Source organism: Myotis brandtii, unplaced genomic scaffold (genome assembly GCF_000412655.1).
Source record: "Myotis brandtii unplaced genomic scaffold, ASM41265v1 scaffold34, whole genome shotgun sequence".
NCBI lineage: Eukaryota > Metazoa > Chordata > Mammalia > Chiroptera > Vespertilionidae > Myotis > Myotis brandtii.
In genome coordinates, this window is record NW_005363098.1 from 466,093 (window position 1) to 481,196 (window position 15,104).

At 42.4% G+C, this 15,104-nt stretch overlaps 1 protein-coding gene across 2 annotated transcripts in view; it reads right to left on the reverse strand.

Moving 5' to 3' along the window:
* NR3C2 (nuclear receptor subfamily 3, group C, member 2) overlaps positions 1-15,104 on the reverse strand; it is a 294,691-nt gene that overhangs the window by 22,896 nt on the left and 256,691 nt on the right. For both annotated transcript variants that reach the window (XM_014543864.1, XM_005871406.2), the window contains exon 7: positions 2,669-2,799. In XM_014543864.1, coding sequence (XP_014399350.1) covers positions 2,669-2,799 — 131 coding nt within the window. The remainder of the gene's footprint in view (positions 1-2,668; positions 2,800-15,104) is intronic.

Consider the following 15,104-nt stretch of genomic DNA (forward strand, 5'->3'; position numbering starts at 1 on the left):
TCTGGGGTGTGTGTGTGTGTGTGTGTTTAAAACACGTTTCTAACCAGTGAAGGTTAATGACAGAGATTGGAAAGAGGAATGAGATCACTGACTTGAGTCTCAATTTCCAAGGTTACATTCCAGGGAGGTGGGGAGGAGGGACCGAGAGCCTGGATCCTGCCTTGCAGGCAGCTGAGGGTCTGAATGTAAACAGTGAGGGATGGCAGGGCCTGTGGCAAAGGAGAGAACATGCCCAGCCGCTGGCGGTCAAATTCTATGAAAATAAGACAAAAGGCCAAAAGCAACCTAAAAATCCTGCCCTGGCCAAACAAAACACAGCCGTGAGGTGCGGCGCGCCCCTGCCAGGCTGCCCATGGCCCCCTCTGCGGAGTCCACTCAGCCCACTCACAGCCCACTGTCCCTGAGGCTGTCAGGCGCCACGAGCTGCCTCTGCAGCCCTTGCTCCCTGCTCCTTGCTCCTGGGACAGTGCGGGCAGCCCTGGGCATGAAGTCCACAGTCCTGGGTGAGTCCTAACTCACAGAGGGTACTGAACAGTAACACTGTGTGCCTGTTCTGTCAACTCCAGAATTGGTATCAATCTCATAGGGCTGTTCTAGCATTCAATTATATCATGTAAAACTGCAAGGTGCTAAACATATGGGAAGTGGATTCTGATGTGTGGTCACCACTACATCCCTGCTCCTGCTGGACCTTGTCTGAGGCTCACTCTTCTGTAGGCCAAGCACTCTTGGCTGGAAATACATCTCTTCTTGTCCATTGTGTCCTTGTCACCTTGGCTACTGATGCCCCTTTCTTCCAAATGACTCTGTTGCAAACGGCCCTTCTCCCCAGCCCGATTCACTGGCCATGGAAGGGCTAGGCACACTCGGATGCCAGAGCTGGTCGGTCACTCAACAACTACAGCTCCTCTGAGGTCCACGCCACTCGCCCTGGCACCGCTGGCATCCAGAGCATGTCTGAGTGACCTCAGTGGCCATGGCATGTGGCGGAGGGATTACCTCTCCAGACGGTCTCCTGCCACCATTCTTGGTCTGCCCCTCATCTGACTGAGTTTCCTCAAATTCCTTCCCCTGTTTTGAACATGCCCTTGCCCAAGGAAAGGTGCTCCCTGTCTTTGCCAAGGCTAATTCTGACCCATCTCTTCTGGCATCTTATGCCATCAAGTCCTACTTGGTTCCAGAAGCGTAAAGGAGCTTCCCATCCATCTGAAAGTCCCTGGCCATCTGGCACCTGCCCGACGCCTAATGGTCAACGCTGGCAGGCGTCTCTGCAAGGCAGGTGGTTCGTCTCGCCCCTGTTGGAAACCGAGTCTTGGCTTCCACGCTGTACACCTCCCCTCTGACAGCTGTGTCTGTCCCTTCCGCCCGTGCCATCCCCCTGCACGTGGCCAACTGGACCTGGTCTCCTCTTTCTGTGGCACGGCAACCTCGCTCACCAGCTGAGTCCAGATTACAATTTCCCGTAAAGATAATTTCAAATTTATATCTCAATACCCAAACCAGTCTTCTGAGTGCCAGGCCCAAATTTTCTCCTTCTTTTGGCCTCTCGCTTAAGATATGTGTAAAAATGAATCTATCCAAAGATAAAATTCATTTTTTACTCCATAAAACTTTTTCCAAGTACCAATGTTAACACACTTCTCTTAATGGTATCACTGCCATCCTCGTCATTTCTCTGTGCTCACTTCTGACCCAGACCATGTTCATTTGCTCTTCCTGCTCCTGTCCTTCGTCAACCAACCACCATTAGCCAGTCCATTATTTCAACAGCCTCACAGGTCTCTGTGCTTCCAGACAGGATAGATCCTGTCTTGGCCTCTCCCACCTCCTTTCCTCTCAAATCCAGGCCACCACCAGACACCTCCTCCTAAAGCCACAAATACGGCTTTGCTCACGTCGCCCCGCGGCGCAGAGCCTTCAGGGCTGTCCTCTGGGCCCGCCCAGCAGAGGCCAGGTGTCTCCCACAGGCACTGAGTATCCGGGTCCAGGCCACATCCAACCTCACTCCCCGCTCCTCCCCAGTCCAATATAACCAGATGCACCTTGGAAAATTAAAGACTTAAGTACAATAAAAATTAAAAGTTAACAACACAACTCCCCAGAAGTAAGTGCTATTGCCTGAAGTGCTCTGCCACATTTCCACACTCACTCTCCCGGTTCCTTGCTGGGAATGCCATCTCCTTCCTCATAGCCAACCCGGAACCCTCCCAAAGCTCCCCAAGATCCACTCCCCCCGAGTCCCTCCCTGACCCCCGGAGCTGACCATGCCCTTCCCTCCCATGAGCCACCATGACACTCTATCACAGTAGCCATTCCCTTCCACATGTATTGCAATGATGTCTAAACTTACCTTAGAGTAAAACTCCCTGAGGGCAGAGACCCTGCCTCAGTTACCCAATCCTTCCCGACCTGCCCAATCCCACCACACACATCACAGACACCTAGTGAACATTTGAGGTCGGATGAAGGAAGGACTGAAGGCACGTGCTCTTTCATATGTCCCAAGCCTTAGCCTCTGCAAGTTACCTAGCTCATCAAAGGCCAAAGCCCTCCTCCCAGCTCAAGTTGTTCCTTTTTGTACCAACTACCTGATACTCTCCGTAGGCTACTCCCCAAAGGGGAGATGACCTGACCAGGTAGAAAGGTGCCTGGGCGGGCATCGGCTTACCTGTGCTTAACAGCAGCAACACTTTCATGATGGTGTATTCTTCAAAGGTGAGCTGCAGTCGGACGAACTGCAGGCTGACCTGGTGCATGCCCTGGCACAGCTCATACATGGCAGACTGGTGCATCTTCTCTCTGCCAAGGAAAAGGGAAAAAAGGTCTGAGAAACAAGGTTCCTTGTCAAACCCAGTCTGGCAGCTCCAGGCAGCCTAACGAGCTCGGTTTAAGTCAGAGTCTTCCTTTGGGTGTCAACACGGAGCAGATGTGCATTTTAAAGACAAACTGGGCCCTAACCGGTTTGGCTCAGTGGATAGAGTGTCGGCCTATGGACTGAAGAGTCCCAGGTTCGATTCTGGTCAAGGGCATGTACCTTGGTTGCGGGCACATCCCCAGTAGTGGGTGTGCAGGAGGCAGCTGATCGATGTTTCTCTCTCATCGATGTTTCTAACTCTCTATCCCTCTCTCTTCCTCTTTGTAAAAAATCAATAAAATATATTTAAAAAAACAAACTGGGTGCCTTGCCCAGTGACTGGGAATGGCTTGCCGTGCTTTCATTCTGTGGTGTGCGCTGTTGTAGTGAGGGCATCCAGAGAGCAGAGAAGCCACTGTGATGTGGCTTCCGTTCCGTGTCAGCAGAGTCCAAGCACTCACTGTTTGGAAGGACTGTGCTGGATGCTATGAACACAGGATAGTGATGACCAAATCCAGTTTCCACCTGGACTCTCCCCCCCGCCCGCAACACACACTTACAGAGGTCTTGAAATAAGTTTGTTAACTGTTTGAAGAAGCACCTTTAAAAAGGGAAATTAGACACAATTTGAAAAGGTGAGAACCTTGACTAGAATTTTTCTGGTAAATGGAGAAAGCGATGTGGGGGTTTGCCAAATGTTTCCATTCATTTGAACAACCAACCAATCCTCTTCCTCCACTAAATCCAATGTTGTCATAAAAAATCCACATTATGTTACGATAGAAGGCATTATTTCCTCTTTCCATTAAAAGTAAGGCATCACTTACAGGTTTTTAGATGTATTGGCTCATAGTAATTTGGGGGAGGCCCTGGGTAACTACTACTTTATATTGAGCAGAATGTAATTAGTGAAAAACAAAAACAGTGAAAAATGGGAAAGGACTTGACAAAGGCCGAAGAAATGAACAAAAAAGGTCATGGTGTGTGATAGATGTCTATGAATAACTGAAGGCAGGGCATCTGTAGGAAAGCAACACTGTGACGCCTCTTCCAGGAAGCACTCTTGGGTTCAACTGGCAGAAATCTCTCTCATCTCAACTCTGAAAGCCGTTTGTAAAGAACTCACAATGCAACCCAGAACATTCTGCTCTGCATTATGATGATGACGTCTTTCCTCTCTCATAAGCCGGAAGCTATTTTCAATGAAGGGAGTATTTTAAATACATACACTCACACAAACACACCCATGCATCTACAATCCAGAATTAACAATGCAAATAAATGCTAATATGTTTACTATATTTGATTCACATCATTACAAATGGAACATGACAGAGCTCAGGTTTGCTGTGTCTTCCTCCCTGATCCCATTCGTCTTCCTCGTTCAAGGGATACATTCACTTTGGCTGATTATCATTCCCTCTCAGATGTGACTGTTCCTGCACAGGTATGTATCTATAAACATAGCACACAGTACTGCTTTGTTTTAGTAAATTTGAAACTAGATATGTACCTCCGTCTGCAACTTCTTCTTATTCAATGTTATAATTCTGAGATGTATCCATCTTAGCACAGATAACTCCTGAGTTCATTCATTTTCAGTGCTACAAGTTTCACTTGTGTGACTGTATCACAATTCGCTAAACCATTCCACTACGGGTGGGCACTTGGGTTGTTTCCTCTTTACTGCTATTATCAGTGATGCTAAAGGAACATCCCTGAGCACTCCTCTGGGACAGAACGAAGACGATGAGCTGCAGATCTGTGCAGGTCGCTTTCCTTCTAACCAGCAGGAGACGAGAATGTCCCTTTATTCCACTTCCCCACCAATACTTGTCATTATCCAATTTAAAATGTTTTGTCATCTGATGGGTTGAAAGGGTAGCACACTGCTGATTCTATTTGCATTTCCATTATCACCAGTAGGCTGAATATTTTTCAAATGTTTTCTGAAGATGTGGTTTTTTTTGTTTGGTAATTTGTCTCTAAATATCTTTACTCATTTTATTGTAAGCCTTTTTCTCTTGCTGTTACTAATAACATTTTTTAAAAAAATTATTTTATTTTTAATCCTTCAAATACACACATATCTATTTTTTTAAGAGAGAAACGTTGATGTGAGAAACATTGATCAGCTGTCTTCCTTTCACACCTTGACAAGGGGACTGAACCCACAAACTAGGTATGTGCCCTGATGGGGAATTGAATCTGCAACCTTTTGGTGTATGGGACATGACCCTCTAACCAACTGAGCCACCCAGCTAGGACACTAATACCATCTTTAGTCCAAATATTTTTTGCCTTAAAATTTTTTAGTGACACTCATATTATTCCTTCATTATTCCCTCCCTTCTTTCATATCTCTTTCTTTCTTTTGCTCTGTCTTTAGAATTTGCCTGGTAAGCCCTTTTTGTAAAGTTCCTTATTTCTAAACTTCCCACATAATTATATTTCACACATGTCTCTTATAAACAGCAAAAGGCTAGATTTTAAAAAAATCTTAAAGTCTTTGGATTTGAATAGCTCAGTTTTAATCTGTTTTCATTTATCTTGATTACTGATACTGATTTTTTTCTACCATTTTAATGTTATCCCCTCCTTTGCTTCTTTCTTTCTGCTTTTCTTCCTTTTATTGGACTGATGCAGTTTGTTGTTTTTTAAAATCCCCCTCTTTGCTCCTGGACTGGGTTTAGAAGGCATACATTTTATTTTTACTCTTTAAATAATTAAGTTGTGAACTTGCATACTTAGACAGCTAAAGCTAATCAGTAGCCTTTCCATGAGCAACAGAAATGTAGTATACTTTATCTTTGGTCTACTGCTCTCCGTCTTCCATGTTACTGCTCTTTAGTATTTAAATTCCAGCTTGTTTTCAAATCGGCCCTGAATTTTGTCTCTCCTACATATCCACACCCCATGTCTGTTTAGAGTTACCAATATGTTTCTTTAGCCACCACTGTTTCTGGCATTTCCCTTACTTCTGGGTTTAATTTCTATTTGAAGACCATTTTTTGGGGGGGAATTCTTTCAGTCCTTGAATGTTTATCTTTCAGTCTTACTAGTAAGTTGTCTGAAAAATTTATTTCACCTTCATTCTTGAATGATAGTTTAAAAGTTACAGATTTCTAATTTGACAGCTAAGGACGTTCAGTACTGTGAAGACAGTATTCCACTACACCTGGGCCTTTAGTGCTGCCTCTGGGAAATTTCCTCTTAGTCTAATCGTCGTTCTTTTGTAGGCGACTTGCATTTTCCTCTTTGGTAGCTTAAAACATTTTCCTGTGTTAATTTGATGTTTGCAGTCTCACTGTGAAGTACCGAGGTGCAGACTGATTCTTATTTCTTCTGCTTGGGGTTCCATATCTGCATTTGATTTAGAGAATGCAGGTATTTCTTCAGTTCTGAAATGTTCTTAGCCATTGTTTCTTTAAGTATCATCCCTATCCCATTCATGCTATTTTTTTCTTGTTGAACTCCTATTAGCAGTGTGTTGGACCTTCTCATTTTGTCTTCCACATTAACTTCCCTCTCATATTAGTTATCTTCTTATCATTGCACTGGCATTCTAGGTGATTTTCTCAGATCTAGTTCCTGACAAATATTTTTTCTTTTCCCGTGTCCAATCTATTTAATGTCTATAGTGTTTTAATTATAATGGTAATATTTTTCATGCCTAGGTTCCTAGAAATGCTATATTTAGTTCTTTCTCAAACATTCATGTTGCATGATATACTTCTTACTTTATTGTTATTATATCTCCTTTCTCTAAATTATATCTTTACCTATTATACTTCTAAATACTTTTAATGTATTTATTTTATAGTTTCTCCGATTTTTTTTTGTTCAATTTTTTTTGGATGCTAATATGCAGGTCTACCATGTATTGTTTTGGCATATATTTGTCTTCTGGGTGAATCCCAGGGGCACTGTCTGTGGGAGGGACTCTGTAGGAAGTTTTAGCATTTGTAACTGTCAGGGTAGAGGCATTTCACTTGTTCTGGACCAGTTTTTATGCTAATTTCTCGGCTTGAATGCTTTTTTGCGAGACTTGTGTAGTTTAAATTTAGACCCCACACTTGACGTGGTGCAAGCTTGTGCTTCTTATTTCTTTCAGCTTCCTTGCCATGTCCCTGGGCTGCTGGCTGGCTGGCTTGTTGAGTTTTTCCTTCCTTGTTAGTAGACAGAACAATCTTTCCAGAGCCTTGGCTCTATGCAGGGGCTCTATTTCAGGCCCCAGCCCTGCTGGAGTTCCAGTTCTCGTCTGCTGTTCCAGTTGGTGTTCTGATACCCACCCGAAGGCATTTATCACATCCAGGAGTTTGTGGGCCAACTGCAGCTTTAGCTCCAAGTTAAACCACTCTGGCTGTGAATTCCCTGTTCTTGCACTTTTTTGTTTTTTCTTTTGAGCTTGGCTATATATTTAAGGCTTTCAAAAAAAAAAAGGGCAGAATGTCTATGTGTTTAGAAAAAAAAAAGGCTCAGTTCAGTTGTACCATTCTGATTGCAAACTACAAGCTTCTTAAAGGCAAGCTCCAGGTCTGGCTAACCTTTTTGAATGCCAAAGAGAGCATGATGGACGAGCACCATAAGTAAAATCTTTGTTTGATAAATATTGCATGAACGAATGAGAGAGAGAGAAGAAAAGGAAAAGGAGAGCAAGTGAAGGCCACAAAAAGAACTGAAGATACAAATTTGCATATGATGATGATTAGAGAGAGATAATCCTGAAAATCTACAGAAAGGTTAAATGGCTAATACAATAGATGAGGCATCTGTGAAGTTCTCAAAAAAGGAAGAGATTTAGGTCCTAAATGGGGGGAGGCAGATTGTGAATCAGGACGTGATGGATAATAATGCATCGTGCATTGGCACCATGCATTTAACAGTGCACTCAGGTGCCTCTGATCCCTTCAGACACCTTGTGCTGGAGGCGGGACAGCCGCCCTTGGCTTTGCCATAACAGGCCCCGGAGAACCCAGGAGCCCTTCCACGTGCTGGTGCTGTGAGCCTGTGATTGTGTGGCTCCTGAACCCATGCTTGTCCTGTGTAACACAGGGATACTAACAGCAATCCCACACTTGCAGGGATGAAGGAACCAGCCTACAGAGGTTTGTAAACTATAGAGTGCTGCAGGTATGCTAATAATGGAGAGAATAAAATGCTTCTCGAAATTCAACCAATGACCATTTTGATAAAATAAACCAATAATCAAATTCTTTTTTTCAAAAAAATTTATTTTTATTGATTTCAGAGAAGAAGGGAGAGAAACATCAATGATGAGATAGAATCATTGATTGGCTGCCTCCTGCATGCTCCCTACTGGGGATGAGCCTGCAACTTGGGCCCGTGCCTTTGACTAGAATCGAACCCGGGGCCCTTCATTCTGCAGGCTGACGCTCTATCCAGTGAGCCAAACCAGCTAGGGCAGAATCAAATTCTTAAAATGACTTTTCAGGAAAATAATATTGTGTTATTATTGTTAATATTTCCATGTGCAGATGGGGAATCGAGAGAACAACCAGAGAGAATGCTGATTTTTGGGAAGGTGAGAGGGATTGGCTTAGAGCATGAGAACTAAACCCCTCTGTGTCCGTGTTTCTGTTATCAGATGTGGTAACTAAACACCACACACAGATGAAAGGCCAATTAAAGAGAGGCCTCAGATGCCACCTGAAAGCAGATGTGAACGCTAATGTGACCACACACCTGAAGAATGCATGCTCTGCCCTTCAGTGTGAATAGCATCTCTAGGTCTTGAGGAAGTAGCCAAGGAACTCCCGTGGCCTTCAGTGCTGCCCCTCATGGAACGCCTACCACACACCACATCTCCCTTTCTTCTTGCTAACTCTCACAATGCCTTGTGAAGGTCATCATCAAGGTCATGATAAGAAAATTTAAGTCCAGGATGCAACCAGGATCCAAACCCAGGTTTTGTATCTGTGAGTTTGTTTCTGTCTCATTTTGTTTGTTTGTTTTGTTTTTTTAGATTGCACATATAAGTGAAATCAGACAAGAACAAAGTAGTGGCTGCCAGAGGCGTGAGGAAACAGGAAGAAAGGAGGAGAGAAGTAAGAAGTACAGTTATAAAATAAGTCACAGGGATGTCATGACAGCATAGGGAACATAGTAAATAATATCGTAGTAACTATGGAGGGTGACAGATGGTTACTGCACTTATTGTGGTGATCACGTCATAAGACGTATGAATGCTGAGTCACTTTGTTGCATACCTGAAACTCATATTGTATGTCAACAATAGTGAAAGAATTAAAAAATTAAAACCTTGTGTCTTTTCCTTTCTCCATCTATCAGCCCAACAGTTTTTAGCTCTTTTCTCCATAGTATCTCTTTACAGCTATAAAGATATTTGATCCCTCATATGTTTTGTTGTTATATTCACTCAATTGTTTATCCTTTGGTCCCCATTATGTGGTAAGATTTTGTGTTTTCAAATTCCATTGCTGTTTGTACGGCATGAAATTGAGTTCTCTAAATGAAGGGTACTGTGTACTCAATATAGCTTGAAATTTCAAGAAAATAGGCCATCTCAAAAACACATTTTGCATCACATCATTTCTGTATAATTAGATTAAATGCACAGAAATGTACATCCAAAGAAGCTGAATCAAGGACAATCTTTTTGGCATGATACTGATATTAATTTTGCAATATTACCTCACAGACATCTTTTTTTGCTACATGCTTTTATTCATTTAATAATCTTACCTCATTTTGAGTAGAATAATGTGAAAAAATATGGGTTACTTTGGAAAAGAGATGAGTTTTGTATAATGCTTCTAAAAGATGAAAGTAAACGCAAACGTCACCCTTGGACAGTGGACTAATGTAAAGGCTGAAGGAGATTACCGAGTTAGGTAATATCCCTACATTAACGTGAACATCAGACCTGAATAACTGATAGCCACCTGTCTCTACTTGTGAACCATGGGCACATCATCCATTTCTAAACATTGTTTCATTTGCAAGAACAGAATAACTTCTGCTTTTAGATAAATAATACACACAACCACCAAAATGTGCGCAGAGACCCAGTCCCATTCCAAAGACCTTGGTTAAAACCTTTGAGAAAAATAGTTCTAAAAATATTTTTAGAGAAACCCTTCGGAAAAAGAAATGTTTCCGTAGTTTTGTAAACTTATCATTTTTTCCAATTAGAACACCAATTTTATTCATAGCTATAACTTCATCCTTTCCTCTCTCTTAGAACATCCATTACACTAAACTACAATCATATGATCATTTAAAATAATAAATTAAAATAATCTCATGTCTCCAAACCCAGTTCATTTGGGACCAAAGTGAATAATTTAAGAGTTAGAAAACATCTGCCCCCCCCCCCCCCCCCCGATGAGGGAATGTAGAATTGGAAATGGAGTTTATTCACATAAGATAGGAAATTAGAAAAAAGCCCCCATTAAAATCACAGTGGGAAGGATAGTCACAGTTTAAATGATTTGTATGCTAGTTGCCGGTTTTTAACTTAGTAGCTAAACAATCTGAACAACGTCTGTACGTGCGATCAGTACATGTTAACAGTGTTGCCAGGTTTCACATTAGGAGAACAGCCTATCGGACCTACTGGCCACTGCTGTCTGCAGGAACATGCTAGTGTGTTAGGATTCAAGGACTAGATTACCAAGACACCAGCAAAAAGCACATTTGAAAGGGTTAGTCCTCTAGTTGTCCGGAGGACCATCTGGAGGCAGCTGACCTGGGAAATTACTGCCCCAGGCTACATGCAGTCCAGGAATCATATTCATCATCTACTCTGACAGGTAGACACTGTTAAGTAGATACCATATCTGATAAGCCCACAAAGCATCCAGGCCAAGCTGTGGCCCTAGGCAGGGAGAATGCAAGCTGACTTCTATGTAGAGAATCTCTAAGACTGGACTCTAAGACATTTGCACACTCATGTCCACAACAGCACTATTCACAATGTCCAAAAGGCAAAAGCAACGTGAGTGTCCATCAACACATAAATGGATAAACAAAATGCGGTAAAAGCTTCAATGGGATATTATTGAACAGCTATTCTGACACATGCTACAACGTGGCTAAACCTTAATGACATGCTGCGAAGTGAAATAAGCCAGTTGCAAAAAGAAAAATACTGTATGATTCCACTTATATGAGGTACCTAGTAGTCAAGCTCAGAGAAAGAAGAATGGTGGTTGATGGGGGCTGGAAGAGGGGGTGGAGGGGACTTGTTTATGTAACAATGTGGATGTACTTAACATTATAGAACGGTATAGTTAAAATGGTTAAGATGGTAAATTTTATTGATATTTTAAGTACAATTAAATTTTTTAAGTTAAAAAAAATTTTCTGCAATCCATGATCCCACCTACTATCCTTTGTTTGATAGAGATTAAAAAAACTAAGATTTGTGTTTAATTATGTAACTTCTCTTAGGGTCCAGGCTTTCAGTCTTCTTCTTTTATAATATATAAAATATCTCTTTTATCCTTTATTTTGATGACTTGTCTTTTTCGCCTTTTTGTGTCTTGATGGATATTTAGACTTGCTGTGTCCATGCTTTTATAGCAAGTGGTGCTAAATGCTTTTTGAAAACAGGAAGAGTAAAAGTCGTTTAGTGAACCATAATTTCAAAAACTTAGTCAGAAACAGTGCCCCAAAGGCCTGTCTATTGTAGTTTTGGTACCCGAAGGGGGAAGGAAAAATAGAAGAACTCTCTATCAATCCTTTCTCTTTCAGAAAATTCACGTTTCCCAGATGCCACCATCTCATATTGGCCGAGTTTAGAGATGATGCCAGAGCACAGAGGGTCCTGACATTCACTTCCGGGCACCCATGATGGTACCATGACATTTTTAACTGAAGGCCCTTTAGCAGTATTGTACCAAACACCTTTTACTTTAGGTGTGTAAGACATCACTTTATGTAGTAAGGAACTCCAAAAATAAACCTGTGAAGTGTTTAAACAATAGGAAGCTCTCGTTCCTTGGAAGGGCTGTGTCCTTCCAGATAATAAGGTGCGTATCTGTCTATGACTGATTTTTTTACGATGCATCAGTCCACAATTATGTGCGTGCTTCAGAAACACCTGGTCGCTACTGAGAACAGGCAAATTCAGTGACTGCACAGACTCTGAGTTGCTCTTCAAATACAGATATAACCAACACACAGCGATGCTCACTTTTGAGGTCCCTGCAATCTCAAGAAGAGGCCTCTTTATGAACAGGTTTGCTAATATGCTATTACTGCCATAAGTTGTCCCTAGGGGTGTGTGTGTGTGTGTGTGTGATTGCTAGAGTGTATGCAGCAATAGTGTCAATGAGAGTTAAATAGCTTGAGTGGTGTGGTGCACACACATAATCACGGCAGGTCTAAAAGACCAGCCCTTCCTCACATCTGATACTGCAAACCACATCATTATGTCCGAGCAAATCTAACATCTTGTTATATGGTCAGTGTAACAGATGGTCCCTGTCTCAGGCTTGTTATTTGCCTAAAAAACAGATGCAGAAACAGGTTTCCCCTCCCTCCCAAACCTTAATTAGAATAAAAATGACCTCAATTTGAGCATTCAAATTATTCCAGTTTATGGTTTTTAATTTTTTTCATATTCTTACTAGATTTATCCTCAACAGACAAACAAGATATCTCCGTAGGAGGACTATTTTCCTAGTTGTGGTTGATGTCTGTTCATTTTTATAATATTCACGTCATTTATTTACAGCCACGGCAGAACTCAGCAGCTTCAATCTCTGGATCACTGGCCAACGTTGTTTGTGGTCACTGCTTCACTGGACTCCTGTGTCAGAGAGAGTGGTGTCCCATGGTCTCCATGACACCCATCTATTCTCATCCATTTTACATGGCCAAGCCTAGTAATAGTTAACAGCCAATTCAGGGTTTTGTTTGTCACCTTAATTGATGTTCCAGAAGGGACATGTTTTCATAGAACCGCCCTTGGACTACAGCATCACAATTTCCACTGGCTTTAATGGATGTTATACAGATCAAAATAACACTTGACGATCTAAAAAATCTAGAAGGGGCCTGGTTACATGGCAACCATATCTGACTATGGATAGTCTTAGAAATCAGGAAATAAATTTATTTTACCATAAAGTTTTTGGTAAAACATTGCTTTGTACCTTAGATTTTTAAATACTTACATGCTTAGCACAGTTTCTTTTGGGTACAAGGACGCATGTTTTTGGTAGAGGAAAGAAAACAGGCAGCCATGACCCACTGTGAAAACTCCGATGTGAGAGAGAGGGTCTCGCTGGTAAATCACAATACAAGGATGTTCTGGCTTAACTAAAGGGTCAATCTTAGTAGTCACTGAATTGTTAATTTCACAGACTAATGACAATGTAATTCATTAAAAAAGTGATTTCTAAATACATTTTCATTACTCTACCTATGGTATCATGCAAGGAACACCTATCCCTAAGATATATGACTAAATCTCTCACTCTGGGATAAGGTAAGGAACACAGTAACCTGCAGAAAATTTAAAAAAGAATATTAGCTCACTGTCTATCTCCTCCGATAGTGGGGGTCTCTGGCAAAGGGATTTACGTGAACACCACTGCACCCCGTTCCTGCTGGAGGGGCCTGCACCAGCGGCCCTTCTACCCGGGCTCAGAGGCGGGCCTGTTTATTCACCGGACATGTTAAGACCTAGCGAACCTCATGTTTTGATTGTAGGCTTTGGTAAGGAAGTTTGTATGAGTCCTTGACAGACGAGCAGGTGTAGTTCCTAACTCAATAAAGTGACTTTTGAGTCTGGTCTCAGAGCCTGCACTCTTCACTGTTCAACTACAGTCAAAACACCTAACAGCGGACGAGCACTTACGACTGTTAAGATTTATGGCCAAAATTGCCCTGCACATAGAAAGGAGACCAAAGAAGATGGAATTTTTTAATACCTTCAAGCCTCATTTTTGTAGACTGTAGACTTAAATACTAATTTTTAGAAATTTCATGGTATGCAGACCACAGGTGGTTCAATAGAAGACAGAAAACCTTCGGTGGCTTTAAATAGGGACATTTGGGATACATACTTCAAGACATTGCTTAATTTTAACAAACGACCACCGTTTCCTCATTGTAAAAAGGAGCCATAAAAGGTAAGATTCCTGCCTGATAACTAGTGAGTTTCAAGAATGTGAAGAAAGTTAACTGCTGAAATTAGAAGTGTTGATAGACTCTTGTTTGGGTGAAGGGTGATAGCAAATCACTTCTTCCTAGTGCAATACAAGGTTTGTATCAAGCTGCACCTTGTGGAGTCATACTCCTCCTGATGCAAAAGTGACGTTGTTCAGCAATCACAGCCTGGCACAGGTATAAAGGAGGACGTTCACTCTGATGAAGGTGCAGCTGTGCTTCCATAGCAACGGCTCACACCCGCGGAGGTGACGGGAGCAGGGGGTGAATGTGCCAGGGTGGGGGTGTGGAAGGTGCACAGCACTTGTGCTCACTTTGCAAGACAACAGATTCCTTCTTCTACCTTGAAAGTCTTGCTTCGGAAGAAGAAAATAGCTAAACCTCTAGGGACCGTTATCACAGACGCTGGCCATTAATCAACTGGGTCCTAGGAAACATCTCCGGGCACCATACTCTGGGTGAAAGGTAGTTTCTTTTGTTTGAATCACTCTGAAAGCTGACAAATCATCTGCCTTAAAAAATTATGATGTTCAACTCGATTAATTTATTAGAGATTGGCCACGTGTCCTTTCTTATTACTGATTCTGAACATCTGTCACAGAGCAGATTTTGTTCAGGACATTCTGAACATCTACATCATTCATGACTGCGTGGAATGAGTACCGCACCACCAGGCCACTCCACCAGCAGGGACACCTGTTTCCCGTAAAGCGTCAGCACAGAAACACGCGACACACGCACATGAAATGACACGAGCACAATGCGTAGTCCAAGGGTAGCCTGAGCACCCTTCTCTTCTCCACCCGCTTGTAGGTTACTAGTCAAGGCAGCGAGGGGCACGGCTGACATTTTGTAAACGTCTATTTTTCATTCTGTGAACTTCTGAACTTCCTGTAAGCAGATGGCACTGGCCATGTAGTCTCTCTTTAACAACAAGTAAATGAGTCGTTGGGGTGCTATGTCTATCACCCAGAAGCAATGCGTTAAAGGCCAACAGTTCAAAAGTATTAGGTCCCTGAGATCGCTTGAGCAGACAGGACCCCCAGTCCCTGGCCAGACACTGGCTCTGGGAGGGAGGGAGGGAGGG